The sequence below is a fragment of the Nansenia antarctica genome, assembly GCF_963989245.1.
Source record: "Nansenia antarctica genome assembly, chromosome: 2".
Taxonomy (NCBI): Eukaryota; Metazoa; Chordata; class Actinopteri; order Argentiniformes; family Microstomatidae; genus Nansenia; species Nansenia antarctica.
This window is the reverse complement of record NC_137675.1, coordinates 74,521,992-74,544,118: the sequence shown is the minus strand read 5'-3', so window position 1 is coordinate 74,544,118 and position 22,127 is coordinate 74,521,992. Positions and strand designations below refer to the sequence as shown.

The window sequence follows — 22,127 nt, the reverse complement described above, 5'->3', positions numbered from 1 at the left end:
CGACCAAAGAAGTTGAGTCCACATGCTCAGCGTCATATCCAGAGGTTGGTTTCCAAAAATAGATGTGCGAGTGCTTCCAGCATTGCTGCAGAGGTTGCAGAAGTGGGATGTCAGCCTGTCAGTGCCCAGACCATACGCCGCACACTGCATCAAATCGGTTTGTATGGTCGTCGCCCAGTTTGCTGAAGACAATGAATCCAAGAACATGAGTTACTGGAACCATGTCCTGTGGTCTGATGAGACCAAAATAAACCTGTTTGGGTCAGATGGTGTCCGGCGTGTGTGGCGGCACCCTGGTGAGGAGTACCAAGACAAATGTGTTTTGCCTACAGTCAAGCAATGGTGGCAGCATCATGGTCTGGGGCTGCATGAGTGCTGCCGGCACTGGGGAGCTGCATTTCATTGAGGGACACATGAATTCCAATATACAGTATACTGTGACATCCTGCAGCAGAGCATGATCCCCTCTCTTCGGAAACTGGGCCGTAGGGCAGTTTTCCAACATGATAATGACCCTAAACACACCTCCAAGATGACAACGGCCTTGCTGAAGAAGCTGAAGGTGATGGACTGGCCAAGTATGTCTCCAGACCTAAACCCAATTGAGCACATATGGGGCATCCTCAAGAGGCAGGTGGAGGAGTGCAAGGTGTCCAACATCTGTGGGCTCTGTGATGTCGTCATGGAAGATTCCAGAAGCAACCTGTGCAGCTCTGGTGAATTCCATGCCCAGGAGGGTTAAAGCAGTGCTAGATAACAATGGTGGTCACACAAAATATTGACACTTTGGGCACAATTTAGACATGTTCACTATGGGGTGTACTCACTTTTGTTGCCAGCTGTTTAGACATTAACAGCTGTGTACTGAGTAATTTTCAATGGACAACAAATCTATACTGTTATTCAAGCAGCACACTGACTACTTTAAGTTATATCAAAGTTTCATTAAGATAGTGTTATCCCCTGAAAGGATATGACAGAATATTTGCAAAAATCTAAAGGGTGTACTCACTTTTGAGATATACTGTATATAATCATAAAGCAAAAAAGGAGGACAATAAAATACCTCTTTCCCTCACAAAAATAGTTTTATTCTTTAAAACATTTTTCTTCTGATTTGGTCGATAGCTCTCATTTACAAACAACAAACGCAATGCTAGTAACAGATAATAATAAAGCAAACAACAGATAATTGAACATTATGAACACATGAACACATTCCCACATTCTTGAGAACAGCAATAGTGCTAGAATGATGTCTTTCATTTACACGTCTCCCTTCCTCCTCTAGCCTCCCCGTCACTGGGTTACTTGCTAAATACTACCCTCTGCATAACTCGGGAACAGTCACAATCACTACCATAGCGGAAACAACACATTGAAGGCAACAAATTATTAAGGCTCAATGACGGGAACAATGGTAACCCATGAATAATATATCAATATCAATGTCTGGTTTTAATTAGGGTTTAACTGCTATGTTATTATAGTATTTCAGGGATTGATAGAATTTAATGTATGTGCGAAGTTGCATATTGAGATATATTCTTTCACATTTTCAACAAGACTGCAGATAACAACAACATAACTCTGTTATGTACTCATAACAACATAACTCATAACATAACAACATAACTCTGTTATGTAATGAGTGATTGTCTACAAGCTATAGGCACTACTACATAGGCACTTTTGAGGTATTCCCACCTCCCTCCTTGGTATTCCCACAGTAGAGGCCTGAGTAAGTTAAACACTTTTGAGCATCCTTGCTCTATCCTGCCAGGGTTGGCTGGCCACTTTCCAGGTCAGCTCTTTTCATGTGTGAAGCTTCAAGGCAATCTTTCTTCCTGCTCATATTCAATGCAGAAGAATGTTCCCTTCAAACAGAGTACTGGCGGAAGTCCCCCCTCCCTCCTGAAATCGTGTGAATAGAACACCAATTCAACATTGAACACCAACAATAGAACAATAGAACCAAGAATAGAACCAACAATAGAACACCAATTCAACAAACACCAAACACAACATTCTGTGATGTAATTTCTTTCAAACTGAATTCAAAGCAGCAGCTTCTACAGTTGGCACGAAATCTTCGTTGAACGAAATCTTGGCTCAACTCAAGTAAACACTCTACATTTCAAAAGTAAATAACTATGTACTTCAGCTAAATTACTCAAATGAAGACCTGGTGGAAATCGAATTATAAAAAGTAAGAGGGTTGTATTGGATAGTGCCAATTCACATCAAGGGACTAATTTCAAAGCAGGGATGAGTCTCAATGTCCAAGACAAAACATCAATGGTACCTGCTTATTCATTCTACCATTACAAAAAGACTGGTAAGACTATTAGAAGAGTAGTGTTTTGTAAAATGGATGTGCAACATAACCAAATTCATCCTGGCTTACCCAAGTCTCCCTATTCTACCGAGCCTTATGACATTTAAAATACATTTTTGGTTCAAGGCTTCATGAGCCCGCCTATCCTTTTTGAGTTGAGTGCAGATAGAACTACTGAGGAAAATACCTCTCAAGATCTTCAAGAAAACAGGGGGTTACTTTCTGTTTAGTGCAACTAGTGTTCATACTCTTCATAGGTGCACGCACGTGTGTGTATGTGTGTCATACAGGGGCTTTAGTCCTGCAGGAGAAAGTTGAACTTCCCAAAGTCGAACTCATCCGGCATGATGAGCATGTCCTCCCGGGCCATGGCCAGCTTCCGTCGGAGGAAGTCCCGCCTCTCCTGCCACTCCACCAGCTCCTCAGTGCTGTGGGCGTAGTCACAGCTCGCCCCTTCAGGACAGTCGCTCTCCAGCCTGTCAATCACAGAAATCTATTATATACTGTATACACACCAATCAATATTGAATTGAATTTAACATGCCTTTCCAGGTACTCTCTTGGTCTATGATAGTTATTCCAATGCATTCACTGGCCTCTGCCTACCAGTGTTTTATAATGTAATGTAATCCCTATGGCAGGGGTCGGCAATAGGCGGCCCGTGGGCCATTGCTGGCCCATCACCAATAATATTTGGCCCAGCAGATTATTTTGAGAATCCACAGTTTTTTCTTTTTTTACAATATCGGACCAACAGTCCCACATATAGCGCCTATAATGTCCGAATAGAGAATCGACCTCCACCTGAATAATGCTTATTGTACTTTTATCCATGTTGAGAGTGAATGACACAGGGACAGACAATCAGGCAGCGAAGCGCACTGACGCTGAACCCCTCACGGTGAATCATAAGTAGGTGGACAACGCGTGGTGCTGAAATAGCCGACATGCGGTGTGTGGTTTGAAAAAAATAACACGAGCTCAGTAAGCCATTCAAACGTAATGTTTACGTATATGTGACTGCAACACACATGAACAGTAACAAAGCAAATTCTGTTTAATTTTCTGAAAAACATTGACAACAAAATCGGCGCATACAAAAAGCATCTCCCATCGGTCACTATTTGCTTGATATCTGGTGATATGGACGTCACTTTAATCCGCAGGCAGTTCTCAAGGTTTTTATGCATCAATCGATTCCTCTCGTGCGTCTTTATCACATTCATTGACGAAAAGGACGACTCGCATGTATAGAAAGGGAACATTGTGAGCACGTAAAATGTGAGTCTCACAACGGCTTTGCATTGATGCAGGGATGAAAGCAAAAACAAAATCTCCTGACGGAAAAAAAAAATCTGGCCAAATCGGGGCCGGTGGCACGCGTGCGTTTTTCCGTTCTACGTTCTAGTGCTTTGACTTTTCTTTCGAAAAATGTAAATACATTTCCGCGTTGTAGAAAATCAATGACACATCGCTAGTCAACTAACACAGCTTGTTTTGTGAGCCTGCTAAACAATGTACAGTAGTGTTCTAGTTAACTAGGTAGCAGTCCAATCCATTTTGTTGCAGTGTTTTGGACTTGAATAGCGAGTTTGTGTTGTGATTCTCAACAACGTTGAAACGTAGTTTCGCCCTTTTCCATATTTTTGAATAATAAATGTGTGGACTGACGATGTAGCGCAGCCTAACTTATTCTAATAATTATTTAACATACTTTTATTGTGATAATTATTCCCCCCTCCTCCCAGACAAGGTCACATTATTATTGGATTGGTTGTTTGCGTGTCGGGTGAAGTTAGCTAAACATTTAACCTGCTAGCTAGCAAGAGAAACATAATGTCACTCTCCAAAGGTCTAAAGAGGAAAGTTGACGGTGAAAACAGGGCATTTAAACAGGAATGGACAGCGAACTATGCGTTCATCCTACCTGGTTTCATCAATGCAAAGCCGTTGTGAGACTCAAATTTTACGTGCTCACAATGAATGTTCCCTTCCACCTATACATGCGAGTCGTCCTTTTCATCAATGAATGCGATAAAGACGGACTAGAGGAATCGATTGGTGCATAAAAACCTTGAGAACTGCCGGATTAAAGTGACGTCCATAATAATAATAAAAAATAATAATACATTAGACTTATAGCGCTTTTCTAGACACTCAAAGACGTCCATATCACCAGATAGCCAACAAATAGTGACCGATGGGAGATGCCAGTTTTCTCATTAAGTGAGATTTAATAGCCTAATATTATTTTTTATATTTTTAATGAATGGCTCATTGTAATTATTATCCCTAGTAAGGTAGCGTGTTTGCTCTGTCGTTTCAGGAGCATATAGGCAGCCTATGCACCACCACCCCTCGCCCTCCATGATCAAGCGGATTCAGCTTTTTTTTTTTTTGCGCCGATTTTGTTGTCAATGTTTTTCATCAAATTAAACTGCATTTGCTTTGTTACTGTTCACATGTGTGGTGCAGTCACATAGCCTATAAGTAAACATTAAGTTTTTTTTTTTTTGTGATCAATTTTTTATTATTATTTCAGGGAGTAAAACAAGGGGAGTGGTAACATACAAATAAACAAAGGAGAAAATAGAATAACACAAATACGGTTTACCAGTACAAATACAAAATGCGCATAAACCTTTCAACCCCCCCCCCCCTCCCCTTCCCTTCCCAATCTCCCTTTACCCCAATAATTCCCCACCTACCCCTCCTCCCACAAATGTCCCTCCCGCCAGATACCTCCCACCCACCCGCCCAATCACAACCCCCCCGCCCCCCGCCACCCACCCCCCCCCATCACAGCCCCCCGCCCACCCCCCCCCACCCAATCACAGCCCCCCCCCCCCCCCCCTACAGGACCCTATGGAAGGAGCAAATCGATTAGCCTATAATAGTGTCTTGAGGATGGTTATAGTTTGGTCCCAGCATGAGACATTGTCCGAAATTGCATGATGCCTGTTGGCTATCCAGTGTTCCATGCTGGCTATGTCAATGAAGTCTAATATCCATCTCTGCGTAGTCAAGAAATGGGGTGACTTCCACCTGCAAGCTATAAGCCTTTTGGCTGCTGTAAGGCCGGCCAGCCAGATGCGTCTTTGTTTGATGTTTAGATCCAGGTTTGAACTGTCATTTAACAATAGGACTAATGGTGAGTGTGGAATGTGTTTGGACAGGATCAGGGACAATGCATCACAAACTGTCCTCCAGAAATCAGCCACTCCCGGGCATTCCCATACCATATGAAAAAAGGTGCCCACTGTATTTCGGGTGCAAAGAGTACAGTTAGGTGAAGGTATGGTCTTTATTTTATGTAGCAGATATGGAGTGAAGTATGTCCTATGAGTAAAATTGAAATGGATAACCTGGTGGTTGGGATTTCTGGAGGAAAGGGATATGTTTTGCCAAATTAATTGCCAATTTAAGTTATTGTGTGATAAAGTATCTTTCCACACTCTGTCAATGTGTAATGGTTTTAAAGAAGCCTTAACCAGGATGGAGTAAAGAGCTGAGACCTGACCCCTGGGTCTGGTGAATGCTATGTGAAATGGATGTATGTCTAATGAGCTATTCCAGGGTACCCCGTATGTGCGCATAGCTGTACGTAATTGAAGGTAGAAAAAAAAGGACGTACCCGGTAAATTAAAGTTTCTCTGAATGTCTTGGAAAGAGCGGAGACCCTCAGCCCCAAATAAATCTGAGAATGTGTGAACTCCCTTGTCACTCCACTGGGGAAATGAGATTGGACGGCCTCCCAACTGGAGAATTGAATTTTTAAATATAGGCGAATGGAGGTACCATTTGGTTGAGATTTTGCAGTAAACATTAAGTTTGAATGATTTACTGAGCTGGCGTTACTTTTTTCAAACCACACACCGCATGTCGGCTATTTCAGCACCACGCACCATGTCCACCTACTTATCACTATGAGGGGTTCAGCGTCAGTGCACCCCGCTCTGTTACTGTCGCATAGTTGTAGCCAATAAAGGCCTATATGTAGGCTATATACATATAGGCTATTATATATCATTTATATACCTAATACCGACATCAAAATAGATTGTCTGCCTCTACAAATCATATTACACCAGGTAAAATCCGTCACAACTTGGAATAAATCCGTCGCAACTTGGAATAAATTGACGGAAATCCGTCGTAGCGACGGAGAACTTTAATCCCTGTTGATGAAACCAGGTAGGATGAACGTATAGTTCGCTGTCCATTCCTCTTTAAATGCCCTGTTTTCACCGTCAACTTTCCTCTTTAGACCTTTGGAGAGTGACATTATGTTTCTCTTGCTAGCTAGCAGGTTAAATGTTTAGCTAACTTCACCCGGCACGCAGTGTTAGGGTTAGTTTATTAATCCAATAATAATGTGACCTTGTCTGGGAGGAGGGCGGAATCATTATCAGAACAAAAGTATGTTAAATAATTATTAGAATAAGTTAGGCTGCGCTACATCGTCAGTCCACACATTTATTATTCAAAAATATGGAAAAGGGTGAAACTACGTTTCAACGTTGTTGAGAATCACAACACAAACTCGCTAGTCAAGCCAAAATACTGCAACGTAATGGATTGGACTGCTACCTAGTTGACTATAACACTACTTTACATTGTTAGCAGGCTCACAAAACAAGCTGTGTTAGTTGACTAGCGATGTGTACATTTTTCGAAAGAAAAGTCAAAGCATTAGAACGTGTCACATTTTTAAACAATAAATTACTTGAATTAGCCTTTGATTATGTTCGGGCCCGCCATCTAGTGGCTCAAATTTTTTTGGGCCCGAGGCCAAACGTAATTGCCGATCCCTGCCCTATGGGATAGCCGTTTGAGAAAACTGGTTTGTGATATGCGGGCAGTAAGCGATGGGTCTTGTAAAATCCAGCAGTATTGAGGTACCTGGGACAGAGGGCGAGGCCGAGTCCTGGAAAGCGGTACTCCCAGGTCAAGCTCTCCTCCTCTCCTTCGCAGCTGAATACGCGATCCTTGTGCTTCTCTGAAGAGATGTGCTGCTGCCACTGGCGTTCGCTGTTACTGTGCCTCCCACAAAGACGGCAGTGGAAGCCACTCTATAACATAGACATACAATATACATTTATATACAAACAAACAAACATACATACACATAAGCACGCACACACCCACACATGCACACGCTTTGTAAAACTGCACTTGTGGTGCACTTATCCACTCTCTTACAAACTCATAGACACAACATTTATATACAAACAAACAAACATACGAACACACACAAAGATCTCAAATTTGCCTAATCAAATTTGTCTCATGAGGCTACTCACCATTGGCTCGGCATAGTCAGTTGGCATGGCAATTTGCCTCTCCTCTGTGTGTTGACCGAGAAGGGTTCCATCGGGCTGACGGCTGTGATTGCTTCCTGACAGCCACATGGTGTACACCTGCTGCATATCCATCACTGTAGGGCAGTTACAGGATCAAAGAGAATTGTTAGACCAACCCGCCAGACACCACGTGACAGAATACTGATGTAGTCTCAGGGTTCCCATACTTTTTTTTTCCGCGCTTTTTTTTTTCTCTGAGTGGGGCAGTCCCACTGATATTTTTTTTATTGACAGATACAGTAGAGACTTAGACAGGAAGGATGGGTGAGAGAGAGAGGAGGGATGACATGCAGGATATGTCCCCGGCCAGAATAGAACCGGGGACCCTGCGGCTACATTAATTTTAATTAATTAATTTTGCCATTTAGCAGACGCTTTTAATCCAAAGCGACTTACAATTACGAATTACAGGGACATTCCCCCTGGAGTAACTGAGGGCTAAGTGCCTTACTCAAGGGCACACTAGTAGTGGTGTGGTTTCAGGCGGGATTTGAACTCACAACCTTCCGATCACAAGTCCAACTCACTATCCACTAGACTAGACCACCACTACCATGGTCAACGCTTAACCCGCTACGCCACCTAAGCGCCCCCAGGGTTCCCATACTTTAAAATAAATCAGGGAAAGGTTCAATGAGAAAATGTAAGGCTAACGGGTGGAAGTATATAGACATTATTCAAGTCAGTAAAGGATCCTATTGAAAATAGGAATTTGATGTAGGAAGTCAATACCATTCCAGGGCATATTGCTATTGCAGGGGACAAGTCTTAACTTTAACTCACAGTTGTTGTGCCTCATGTAGGTCCACATCTCCTTTTCCTCTTGGCTGTGGGCGAAGGAGCAGTTCCCAATATAATGGCACTTCTTCTGCTTCACCACGTGTGAACATATCTAAGGGGTGGGGACACATTATGGTGTTACACATGGACCATGACATGCCGCGAGGAAACGAAAGTAGCTATGGCTCTGTCGAAGCAAGTTCACACAGTGCCAATACACATTCCAATTGAACAATTGTGTGTCATTACACCTGAGCGGCCGCTCTCTAGCTCAAGCTAATCTAGCTTCTCGCTCCGGTTAACATCCTCAATAACTAGCCTGGGAACGAGCTGACCCCTTGCTGTTTCGGAATGTGTGTTTGTGTATTGTCTTGGGGGTTGGGTGGGTGGTGGATGAGAATAGAGCAGAAAACAACGTCCCATTGTTACAGATGGAACGATAAAGTTGTATTGGAATGTACACCGGGAGGAATGGCTCCAGAGGACCAACACATACATCATACTGTAGTGGGATGACCTTGGCGATCGGCAACGGCCGCACCATCATCCACTTCAACTTCTCCAAGGATTTCACCAACAGCACCCTGCGCTCCTTAGTCCAACTACAGAAAGAGGGAGAGTGGAAGAAAGAGGCAGCAGAGAGAGAGAGAACTATGAAACTGCCTTATGGTGGCCTTGTCACAGAGGCATGCCTACACGCATATACACCTTTGTACAACTAGAGGGAGAGGGGGAGAGGGAGAGGGAGAGGGAGAGGGGGAGGGGGAGAGGGAGAGAGGGAGAGGGAGAGAGGGAGAGGGAGAGAAAGAGAGAGGGACAATGGTTCCCTATTCAATCATCTCACAATCATCAGGCAACCGACTTACTGGATCCTATTGTAGCTGATAACAAAAATAACAGATTGATTACCCAATGACCCTGTAGTATAGTACAGCTTGTTCTTTGTCCTGTAATGACCTCAGATAGATGAATATTCTCTTCTGGTTCCCACAAACCAATCATTTAGTATGACAACACACTTTGGCTATACACCTTTTGCATTGCGATGTACCTCACAAGTGCAGTACTTGAGGAGCCTTATCTGGTACATAATAAGTAGGGTGCATATTAGCCCGGTAGGTAGTGTGCTCGGTAGGGTGCTGTCTTACCCATGTCTGGCCTTGGCAGTGCAGTACTTGAGGGCCTTATCTGGCTCACTGACAAGGCCGTCCCTCCAGCACTGACCACAGACAAACTTCATCTTCAAGCCCAGCCCCTTCCCGCCTCCTCCTCCTCTTCCTCGGTTGTCCCCTCCTCCACCACCAGGTCCACTTGGTGGCGGCATGTTGACTGGCTACACGTTGACAGTTAGTGGGCACACATGTAAGTGATCGACAGAAAAACAAAGGTGGACTGGATGAGACAAACCACACTGGTCGTCAGACACAAAGGACCTATTGTGTAGCCATGGCCTGATAGAAATACAATCATGAGATATAACATTACAATGATGAAATGCTGTACTTTACTTGGTTTGTTTACCTTCTGTTTGTTTGCATTCTGCTCCAGTTTCTTCCAGATCTCCTGTCTCGACGACTCCAGGGCAATCTCCTCAGGGGTGACACCTGTAAAAAGCGTGCACGCACACACACACACGCACGCACACACACACACACACACACACACACACTGGTCGCCCACTTCCAAGATGGCTGCACACATTGTTTGCTGGTGAAATCTTTAATTCCAATCCTTCATATATCTTGGCAATCCTCTGTATTTTTGTTATCAAAACTTCACAATTGAAGGTTTGAGTCTTTTGGTCTTCTAACAATCAATAAATTGGACACCAAAAAGTGAAAGTTAAGACCAACATTGGACTAGGCACAGGCTTCAGCCCAACACCACACCGCATTAGCACTGCTGCTAAGCTGCATCCATCTAGCCAAGGCCCTGGTCGCTGGACTCCTGTTCGACGAGGGGCGAACGGAGGTAACCGCAACACAAACACCACTCTCTCCAGCTCTCAGCAGCCTCACCCTCACAGAGCACGAGGTGAGACGCTTGCTGAAGGCGGTGGACCCCAGGAAAGCCTCGGGGCCGGATGGCGTCCTGGGACGGGTGCTGAGGGACTGCGCCGACCAGCTGGCCGGGGTTTTCACCAACATCTTTAACCAGTCCCTGTCCCAGGCCACCGTCCCACCCTGCCTGAAAACCTCAACTATCATCCCAGTCCCGAAGAAAAGCACGGTGAGCTGCCTAAACGACTACCGCCCGGTGGCACTCACACCAATCATCATGAAGTGCTTCGAGAAACTAGTCCGGGCCCACATACTCACACGCCTCCCGCCCAACCTGGATCCATACCAGTTCGCCTACAGAGCCCACAGGTCCACAGAGGACGCCATCGCGACGACTCTCCACGCCACTCTATCCCACCTGGAGAGGGGAAACAGCTACGCGAGACTGCTCTTCGTGGACTTCAGCTCCGCCTTCAACACCATCCTTCCAGACAGGCTAGCGACCAAACTACTAGACCTGGGTCTATCACACTCTATATGTGCGTGGATCAAGGACTTCCTGACCGACCGCCCCCAGAGGGTGCGGGTGGGCCCCCACACCTCCACAGCCCTCAGCCTCAGCACTGGGTCCCCCCAGGGCTGCGTGCTAAGCCCCATCCTCTACAACCTCTACACCCACGACTTCCCCCCCGTCCACCCCAGCAACTACATCGTAAAGTTTGCAGACGACACCACCGTGGTGGGATGTATCTCGGGGGGGGACGAGGCGGCGTACAGGGATGAGGTAGAGCAACTGAGCAAGCTGTGCAAGGTTAACAACCTGCTGCTAAACAAGTCAAAGACCCAGGAATTCATCGTAGACTTCAGGAGGAAAAAGTCCGAGATCCAGCCCCTGCTCATCGACGGAGAGAGCGTGGAGAGAGTCTCAACCCTCCGATTCCTGGGACACCACATGCGGGATGACCTGGCCTGGAAGGACAACACAAAAGGCACCATCAAGAGGGCACAACAGCGGCTATACACCCTGAGATGCCTCAGGAAAGAACACAACAAGCAGGAGATACTGGTGGCCTTCTACCACGGCGCAGTGGAGAGCATCCTCACCTTCGGCATCTGCAACTGGTTCCACAGCTGCACAACAGCGGAGAGAAACGCGCTACAGAGAGTCGTGAGAACAGCACAGAAGATCACCGGCGCCCCCCTCCCCTCTCTGGAGGAGCTGTACAACACACGCTGTCTCAGGAGGGCCTCCAAGATCTCCAGGGACCCGACCCACCCTGGGCACGTACACTTTGTCAAGCTGCCCTCGTACAGGAGGTACAGGACCCCGGCCGCTAAGACAAACAGACTGAAGGACTGCTTCTACCACAGGGCCGTCAAGGCCCTGAACACAGAAAAGGCCTAAGTTCTGGGCCCAGGACAGTCCGGACGGATTGTATGGCAGCTAGTGCTGAGGCACAAACATGTACATTTTCAAGCCTGCAAACTGTGACACTTTAAAATAATGTGAAAAAATACTTTTGTGCAATATGACAACCCTAGTTGACTATCGGTGCAGTATAGTACAGTGGATTGTGTACATAGCCTTTATTGATGTAAACCAGCTCCTTACTTTCTTGTGATTTTATGCTTTTATGCTTTTTCTAAAAAAAAAAAAAAACTTTTTTTTCTTTCCTTTCCTAACACCAGGGGAGCCACCCCTCCTAAATTTCGTTGTTTGGTACCTGTACTGTAGCAATGACAAATAAAGTCCATTCCATCCATTCCCATTCCACTTGAGATCAAAAGAGCAGTATCTACAATCTACAGAGTCTACTGCCACCTACTGGTCTCTGTAAAAAAAAATATAATAAAAAAAAAATCTTGAAAACCAACTTTGAGATTTGGCCTCTACATTATAAAAGACCTTGACATCACACAGACCATGACACAATATTAAACTCAGTCAGTGTGTTGATACTGATACATGTCAATGTGTGTGTGCGTGTGTGTGTCTGTACCTGAGTCCATCTGCAGCATCCAGCATTTGAGCTCTATAAAAGAGTGGGCGAAGGAGCAGCTGTCCTCTCGCTGGCAGCCGTAGCGAATCGCATGGCGACACACGTCTAACTGGCACAGGGCATGCAACGGGCGGATCTTAGTGTAGCTCACGCTGCTGGACCTCACCACATGCACCAGGCACCTGCAGGGCAGAAAGGATGCCACAGGCAGGGGGTTGAAGTGTGTGTGCATGCGTGCATGGTACAAATTGTTTTTGTTTTTGTCTTTGTGAGTCTATGTGTGTGTTGTGGTACAAGGAGCTTGTGTTTTTGTTTATGTGAGCCTACCTGTGTGTGTGTGTGTGTGTGTGTGTGTGTGTGTGTGTGTGTGTGTGTAAGCAGGGGGTTCAAGTGTGTGTCTGTGTGTGTGTAAAGACAGGAATAAATGTGACTCACTTCTTCTCATCGAAAGGGTGGTGGGCGGTGAGGTTGGAGCAGACAGCTGGGTTCTCTTTATTGCGGTTACTGATGATCCTAGGCTTACTATCATAGCACTCCTGAGGAGGGATTGAGAGAGAGAGGACAGAATGTGAGAGAGGGGAGTGACAGGAGAGGAGTTGTAGATGTAGATGGTTGGTTGATGTACGGTTAGTTGATGTATTTGTATTTGTGTGTGTGTGTGTGTGTGTGTGTGTTTGAGTGTGTGTGTGTGTTTGTGTGTGAGTGTACACATTACCTGACAGAGGAACACGAACATGCTGTTGTGCAGCTGCAGCAGTTGTGTGATGGTGGGCACTGGCCTGTCTTGCACGTCAAACATCAGCTCTCTACTCAGAGCTCCCCTCCTCTCCATGGACCACACATCTATCTCCTCTTGGCAGTAGGCAAATGTGCAGACCTCTCCAAACTTACATTCCCGAGTCTCCAAAACCTCTGTTCAGATGGAGAGGGGTGTTAAAAAACCTTTAACAAAATTGTATTACACTTTCCTGGATACCAATTAAGCCTAGTCCTAGAATGTCCTACATATTCAATGGAGAATCTACAATGAAAGTGTCATTCAGTTCAGTTTTAGGATTCATCTTGTCTACGAAACTGCCTCATCAAAGGGACCAAACCAGAACAAAGAGCAAATTGTCTTTGAAGTGTCTCCGTGGCCTTTTTAAAATGGAGAGGACCACTGTGGAATAATTTGAGCCACTCTGACATCAAAGCCTGACATCTTTTCATTACAAGGGAACTTAGTCTTCCAATCAGTGTTGTTGTTCTTACCCTTGCAGAGCACATACGACCCAAAGAACTTGTTACACTTGGGGCGAGATCGCACCCTCTTCCAGTTAGGGTACTCTGCTGCCTTGATCATGCACAGCAGGATGTTACGCTTACAGTTGTGGACCAACTCTGGTTGGTGGTTATAGTCCAGGACCCCCGGACCTGAGAGAGAGAAGAGAAAGGAAAAGACAGATATATATATATATATATATATATATATATATATATAGAGAGAGAGAGAGAGAGAGAGAGAGAGAGAGAGAGAGAGGTAGAGGTAGCACAGAATAGTGAGAGAGAGCAAAAGAAAGAATGAGGGGGAGAGATGTAGTCGAGAGAGAAAGAGATAAATTATACTGTGCTATAAGCCTTGAAATGCCATAATCATAATCTGTGGCCTTGTGAAACCTTTATCTCTCAGAGCAACACTGTGAGAGAGGCGTTGTTTGAGAGAGAAGACATGAAAGATGTACTGTACCTATCCGGTTGTAGCAGGTGTCACAGGCCAGCTTGAAGTCGTGTGTGGCTGCCAGGGGGTTCTGGGTCGGCGCAGAGTGCTTGGAAGAGCCCTGGCCATTCTGTGTCTACATCACCATGGTAACAGATGGACTCAAGTTTAAAATGTCATCAAGGCAACAATAGCATGGCAATGTGAGAGGCTAATTCCCATCCCAACGTACTGTGTGGTTGGACTTGACTGGACGCGCCACAGGTTTGTTGTAGACCCTCTCACCTGAAGGAGAGAATGTGAGAGGAAGAAAGAAATGTGTTAAGAGCAAAACCCATCATGACAACTTATCTTATACAGTATGGGCTTATAACTTGGCAATGACATAAAAAATTAGCCATATCATTTACATTATCTTCACTCACTGCTATCATCAAGCCACTCACCAGGCAGGCTAAACTCAGAGAGGGAGTCCAGCTCTCCTGCTGAAGCGCCCTCTAGTGGGGTGAACCTGTCGAGGGAATCTAGGCCATCCATACCACCCAGAGCTGATGCAATGCCTGGGACTTCTCCAGTGACAACGAGGCCTGGGAAGTTGTCTAGAGTGTCCAAAAATTCGAGATCAAGGACATCCCCCCCTCTTCTGGGGGCCACTGGTCTTATTGAGGACATTGGTCTTCTGGGGGCCATTGGTCTTCTTGAGCACACTGGTCTTCTGGGGGCAGAGAGAGAATCCAAGGCATCATCAAGACCATCCAGAGTCCCCAGTGATATTTTGGGGACATCATCAACTTGGTGGCTTAAGAAATTGTCTAGGGCATCCAAGGCATCAATGGCATCAAGGGCATCCAGTTCTGTTTTGGGACCGCCCCCCCCACCACCACCTAGACCTAAGAAGGAGTCCAGAGAGTTGAGCTGGCTGACATTAGTGAAGAAGGCTGGGGGTAGCTGGGCCTTGGGGGCAGAGAGGAAGGGCCGCTGGATAGGGCCGAGGGCTGGGTTGGGGGGGCTGGTGGTGAAGGCATCCTGGAGGGTGAGATGGAGGGAGGGAAAGAGGGTCAATCAATTGAAAGAATCAATAGTTGCTGTGGTAAACTCAGGGAAGCTATTTCAGGATGCTATAGTGATCAAACACACACAAACACCTGAGTATCCTCTAGCTCATCGGTGATGCAGTCTAGCAGGCTGTCTAGATCGTCTCCTATTAGCTCAGAGTCCCCCAGGTGATCTGACACAGGCACCGAGAAGGGCAGCCCCAGGGGGCCTTGGCTTGGGCTGTCCAGAAGGTCAGCAGAGGGCAGACATCCAAAGGGAGAGGATTCATCACTAACTGGTATAAACTCTAAAAGAGGCATGCTAGAAAAGCCAGCTGAAACAGAAGGAGGGAAGAAGAGAGTGAATGGAAGAGCTTGAAAAAGAAAGAAAAACCTTTCTAGAGGGTATTCAACTGTAATAAAAATTCATAAAAAACTATTATAAATGATCTTTATTGTTATGTATCCTTCATGTCTACAGCATACTTTCTTGTTGATTGATTTAGTTATGTTTGACTGTCTGTCTTTTTATGTGGACCCCAGGAAGAATAGTCCTTACTATGGTGATGACTAATGGGGATCCGTCTTCCTTGCTTTTCTAGCTCTCTCCCATCTCGCAACCAAACCTCTTTTAAAAGAGTATGTGGCACAACTCCAAATAGATTTGATATTTGCAAACTGTCTGTAATAAATAAAACATAAATAAAACATGTAAATCCATGTAAAACATGTAAATCCATGTAAGGAAGCAATGAGTTCCTGTAGGAAAGTATTCTCTCCTGCAGTTTTCCCAGCAACATCATTAACGCAAACAGTCCCTGAATCCCAATCAATGAACTCATAAATCTATCTCTCTCACATTACCACTAAGTGTCATTATTCTGAATTACATACATTTTTAAAAACACACACACACACACGCTCAGTGGCCCTGCGGGTAGTGTCCAGGGGGTGTACATTAAGCCGCCTCACGCTACGTAAACAGGAGATAGGCTCCTGGCTCCATTAGGCTACTTACTTACTTACTTACACACAAACACACACACACACACACACACACACACTTATCTCATACTCTTATTTCTAACAGTCAGTATAAATACTACCTTGTGTGAGTTCACTCAAGGAGTCCAGACCATTTCTTGACATCTTGATACGAGAGAGAGAAAAATAAGCCATATTCCGTTTAATTGGCATCCATTAAAAATTCACAGATGGAATCCCCCCCAAAGGTGAAAGTAATATAACTGAGGTTGTTATACATGCCTCTCCTGCATGAGGTGCTGTGTTCCCATTACTATCTCCACTGGCAGACGTTGTCACTTCCTGCAAGGAGAAACAAGCTTAAATCCATATGGAAAGAGTTATTGTATAACTTTTTTATTTTTTTTACAATTGAACAAAAAAAGTTTAATTCATGACATTAAATATTTTCAATCAACATTGTGACACCTGTTGGCTGACATAGGCTTTGCAGACCTTCAGGCCTAGACTGTTTGCCAGCTCCTGTGCCAACTTGTTCACTTCTTCATCCTATGAAGAGGCCAAGAAAAAGGGAAATACATGTAGAGACCATCTGTATTGATAATGGTTAGGCGCATATCTACTCATCAATCACCTACAGCTATGTCACTGGCTGATTTAAAACTATGATCGGGGTGGCCATAGTTTCTCTAGTCATCCTTTATTTAATCCAGGTGCCTCCCAGTGGGACCTCTTGTTCAAGCCCCCCCCCCCCCCCTGATCTACTAAAACCAAACATCACTAACCCCAGGGGAGGCTAGTGGAGGTAGAAATCCAAGGATTGTAATGTATTGTAGTGCATGGAATAGAATAAGGAATGGTATCAGATGAAATGGAATAAGGAATTCGTCATTCCATTCTTTGCATAACAATGAGTCCTGCCTCCACCAGCCTTCACTGCCCCACTCCCAATCTCTACTTATACTCACGTTAGGGGCTGTGAGCAGGCAGTCTGTGCAGCAGTTGTAGGCCTCCCGGAGACGACCTATCTCTTTCAGACACAGAGCCTTCCTGTAAAGCGCCTTGCGACTGCCATTACACAATGCCAGCACATTGTCACAGTCCTCTATAGCCCGCTCATGCTGCCCCTGGTGGGGGTGGGGGGAGAAGAAAGGGCGGGGGGGAGAGATAACTATCAAACTGACCTATGGAGGCCTCGTCACATACTTTACAGAGGAACGAGGGCTGTCACAGCACGCCATACACACCTTTGTACAACTAGAGGGGGAGAGACTGGTTCCCTTGGTAATACCTATGTTTACAATGTGTTGAAAGGACAATAGCAGGTTACTGAAGCATAAAGAGTACAATTTGGGGATGAATATTCCATCTTGGACTATTGGTGCTCTTCAATATTTCCATATTGTTTCTGTATGATAGACCAAGTCATTTGTGTTGAGTTGTTATGATACAATGTTATACATGTTATACAATGTTGGCTCCCGTGCTTCTATAGTGCCCTTTATGGCATGAGTTCAGTTGAGCTATGAGAAAGGCCAGAGCGGTGGCTCTTTTTCCTCAATTTCTTGCTGTTGGTTTATTTCTTTCTTTAGGGATAATTGTGCATCAATGACAACATGTAGTTGTGTTCTGTATCCTACATGTTTATCGGTTGACTGTTGTAAAAATAGTCCACTTAGATCACCTACGTTTCGGCTATGAAATATATGTTTAGAATTCATAGTGGTTGTAGGCCTAATAACAATGTAAAATAATACGATTTCATGTCCTTTAGGGTATAGTAAACACGCACGCACACACACAATCTCACCACATTACCCTTTTTAACAGTCCTTTACGAACCCTGTCAATGTTAACGCGTTAACGATCGCGGTTAATTGGGAAACCTTAACGCGGCAAAAAAATTAATATGCGAATGAATTATTAATTAATTATTTAGAATATCATATATTAACAAGTTCTACTGACATGCGGCATACGCAGATAACACTATACTGGGTTGAATGATGACGGTCGTTGGCTACATTCATGACCACTTATCATGTAGTGTATATATGTATATGTATAGATGCTAATCTCTCTTCTGGGTGCTTTCCCAGATGAATGAGCACATCTAGCAGACATCCTGTCTGTCTAGCATTCATTTTTTGTTGAGATGGTACTTTGCAATCAATTTACAGGTAAGCTGTTTACATTCACTTTTTAGCAGACGTTACTTTGTAACTGTTCTTTATGTGGTTGTCTGCAAATTAAGAGATTCTAATCTTATTCTGAAATAATCAAAACTAAGCTGAGATGTTATAATAAAGTTTAAAAAAAACTCTGATTCCTCTAACCAGTTTGTCATGCATGTCTTTATTCCAACACCACACATGTTTTCGTTTTATCGTAAATACTAGTATTGACTGATTAATCACAGAATATTATTGTGATTAACTTAATAAAAAATGTTAATCAGTTGACAGCCTTAAAACCATTCCTTTGATGGACAGACTGGTGAACAGACTGCTGTAAGAAACTGGTGGAGTAAAACACCATGTTGACTCACCATACTGCTGTAGGCAAACGCACGGTTGACATACAGGAGCTCCAGCAGGTTTGATGGGATTTTTACAGCCTCAGCCTGGGCGTAGCGGGCCACGTTCAATCCCTCGCTGAAGTCCCTTATGGCCAGCCTCCAATCCCCTTCCATGACCGACGCAGACCCCTCATCAAATAGGTTATACATCAACGTGGTCAAAAAACCCTGGGAGGAGAGAAGTGGAGGAGGAGAGGAATTGGAAAGTGAGGGAGAAGATGATTTTTTTTCAGAGAGAGAGCATTTGACACAAACATTCATAGTTATATGAAGAAGTAGGAGTGAGAGAGGGAAGGAAAGACTCACGAAAGGCTCACTTAACTCTTAACATCATCATCATGTTCTTACTCTCTTGTAATCTGAGAACTACAGACTATTTTCCCAACATTCTGTAAACATTTTTTTTTTGGAGCACTGTGTTTACACAGTTGTTTACTACTTGATTCAGTGTGGATATCAGGTAACTGCATTGCACAACTCAAGAAACTTCCGTGGGGTATCCAATGTTTTATGGAGGAATGTGGAATGTAGCCTTAACTCCCACACAAGCTCGGCACGCACGTCCCCCCGTCCCCCCCCTCCCCAAGGACCAGACCAAGGTCAAGATAGAAGACAGACAAGATAATGCTGTATTCGTATAACAATACCGCATAGCCTTCAGGCTTCGGATAAGGCAAGGATGACCTAAGACACAGAGGAAAAAAACAGTATGAAAATAGGTGAACGCTGAACCTTTAATTAGTGTAACACCAAATGAATGGAATGATGAGAAGAGGAGAAGCTGCTGGCATGACATCAGCAGTACTCATAATCACTTATCACTTAACATAATGTTACATATTGTAAACAACTTCATGCATTACTGTATGCATTGTAAAACATCTATTGTAAAACACGCATTTAATATATGAAGGGAAGAAAAAAAGTTTTCTCACTGAATGAATCCCAGTGCTTTCTGGATCTCCTCCTTGCGCTTGTGTCGGGCCAACTCAGTATCCATTGTTGCACACTAGTAAGAGTAGAGGCCCATAAAACATCTTGATTTAATGACATCGGCTGCGACATCTGTAGGTTTTACATCTCCTGCCAGCAGTTGACGCCCTCTAGTCTTCGCGCGATGCTGAACCAAACTAACCACTTTGTTGACAATAATTAGGGTTGATGGCGCATCTCTGCATTACATGTCTACTAAAGCATTTTGACACGACTGGAATGACAAAGATATTTCCTTTGTTTTGTTCTAACTCATTGCATAGTGCACGCGATTGGTCACAGAGCTGACAACAACATTAGTGCCACTTGCTGAATTGGATGTCAATATGTCATATCCCCAATATGTTCAATTACTTGGTAAAGTTGGGCATATCCGCTTGTTAAGTCTGACGTCAAAAGTGACGTTTAGCCATTTCCGAGTCCAAATCAGAAATTCTCCGCACCGGAGTACCTGTGAACTACAGCGGTAGAATGACAGTTTAATCGTTTTTTAGACTCGGATCTATTCATACAACAAGGGACACAGCACTTTACCGTTTTCTCCATATTGTCAGGGTATTTGAACCTCGGAAAAGCGCTATATAAATATAATTAATTATTATTATTATTTCGGCATCTCGAAGACAGCGCCTCAGCCAACGTTGGCCCCGGAAATACGTCACGACTTAACAAGCGGATTGTGACCTTAGAATTATAAGGTTCTATCTCCGTTTCGGGTAGTTCAGAGATATTGAGCGCCAAAGTTTTTTACATTCCATTATGTTTTGTGAGATGGAACCTTTGTATTTTATGAATTACTAACTAAAAAAAATCAACATTTAAAAAAATAACACCACACAGGCATTAATAAAAATTAGAATTATAAGGTTATATCTCCGTTTAGGGTAGTTCAAAGATATTGAGCGCCAAAGTTTTTACATTCCATTATGTTTTGTGAGATGGAACCTTTGTTTTTTATGAATTACTAACAAAAAAAAATCAACATTTTAAAAAATAACACCACACAGGCATTAATAAAAATTAGAATTATAAGGTTCTATCTCCGTTTAGGGTAGTTCAAAGATATTGAGCGCCAAAGTTTTTACATTCCATTATGTTTTGTGAGATGGAACCTTTGTATTTTATGAATTACTAACTAAAAAAATTCAACATTTAAAAAAATAACACCACACAGGCATTAATAAAAATTAGAATTATAAGGTTCTATCTCCGTTTAGGGTAGTTCAAAGATATTGAGCGCCAAAGTTTTTACATTCCATTATGTTTTGTGAGATGGAACCTTTGTATTTTATGAATTACTAACTTAAAAAAATCAACATTTTAAAAAACAACACCACACAGGCATTAATAAACACCTAATGGATCAGATTATGTAAAAAAACTACATTTTGACAAAAATGGAGATAGAAGGTTAAGGTTCTATCTCCATTTTTGTCAAAATTTAGTTTTTTAAACTTTGGCGCTCAATATCTTTGAACTACCCTAAACGGAGATAGAACCTTATAATTCTAAGCTCACAATATGCCCAACTTTACCAAGTAATTGAACATATTGGGGATATGACATATTGACATCCAATTCAGCAAGTGGCACTAATGTTGTTGTCAGCTCTGTGACCAATCGTCACGACATATGCCAATTTCTCTGCAATCAAACTCTCGTCATGTCTGAAAACGAAACGGACATCTTGTCGAGCTAATGGCACAAGCAAGGTATCAATGTCCACAGCTAGCTTGTTGTGGGAAATCGAACATGGTGTTCAGCGTGTGTGTACAATCTATGCTAGCAGGACAAGCATGATTCGAAGAAGTTTTACACCCACCTGATAAAAACCATCAGTCGACGTTCAGTTCAAATCCGTGTGCACAGAGAGAGTAAAATGTCATCTAACACCGAAACGATAGACCTGACTATATTGATATATGTCCAATGACATCATTTATCAAATATATATTTGCATAGACTAAATTCAGTTTAGTTTCACTTCCAATTTCCTCGCTCTACTGGGACTCCCTCCGGTTTGTTTGAGTTACTCGGAAGTCTGACTGACTGCCTCCAGGGTCCTACAGGGAGTCAAATCAGGGCGAGATGCCTATCAGATGCCTATCCTGCACAACTGTCATTCCATAATTAGTTTATTATTATTATTATTATTATTATTATTATTATTATTATTAAAATGTGTTGTTACACAGTATTTTGTAGGTTTATTATTTATTTACAAATTGGATTTGCAGTGTTTTCAGAGTTCAACTTGAAGTGTTAAAGTAAAACATTTTATTCCAAAACGAGTCTATGATATTACTGTTATAAAGATAGGTTTTTTAGTCATCAAAACATTCAAAATGTTATTTTGTTAAT

The 22,127-nt window shown here is 43.6% G+C and overlaps 1 protein-coding gene across 1 annotated transcript; it reads right to left on the bottom strand.

The window, feature by feature from the left end:
* Positions 1 to 1,090: 1,090 nt before the first annotated feature.
* LOC308150599 (zinc finger CCCH domain-containing protein 7B-like) lies at positions 1,091 to 21,734 on the bottom strand. The gene is made up of 23 exons (XM_080523414.1): positions 21,589 to 21,734; positions 19,709 to 19,782; positions 19,421 to 19,457; positions 18,744 to 18,941; positions 17,164 to 17,322; positions 16,691 to 16,744; positions 16,474 to 16,537; positions 15,771 to 15,893; positions 15,323 to 15,546; positions 14,624 to 15,203; positions 14,410 to 14,462; positions 14,208 to 14,313; positions 13,733 to 13,894; positions 13,197 to 13,393; positions 12,917 to 13,017; positions 12,482 to 12,663; positions 10,003 to 10,085; positions 9,630 to 9,814; positions 8,978 to 9,083; positions 8,485 to 8,593; positions 7,642 to 7,775; positions 7,241 to 7,410; positions 1,091 to 2,814 (listed from the first exon to the last, which is right to left on the bottom strand). Exons 2-23 carry the CDS (start codon positions 19,771 to 19,773, stop codon positions 2,634 to 2,636), a joined length of 3,273 nt encoding a protein of 1,090 aa, XP_080379540.1. The 5' UTR covers positions 19,774 to 19,782; positions 21,589 to 21,734; the 3' UTR covers positions 1,091 to 2,633.
* Between the last annotated feature and the right edge of the window lie 393 nt (positions 21,735 to 22,127).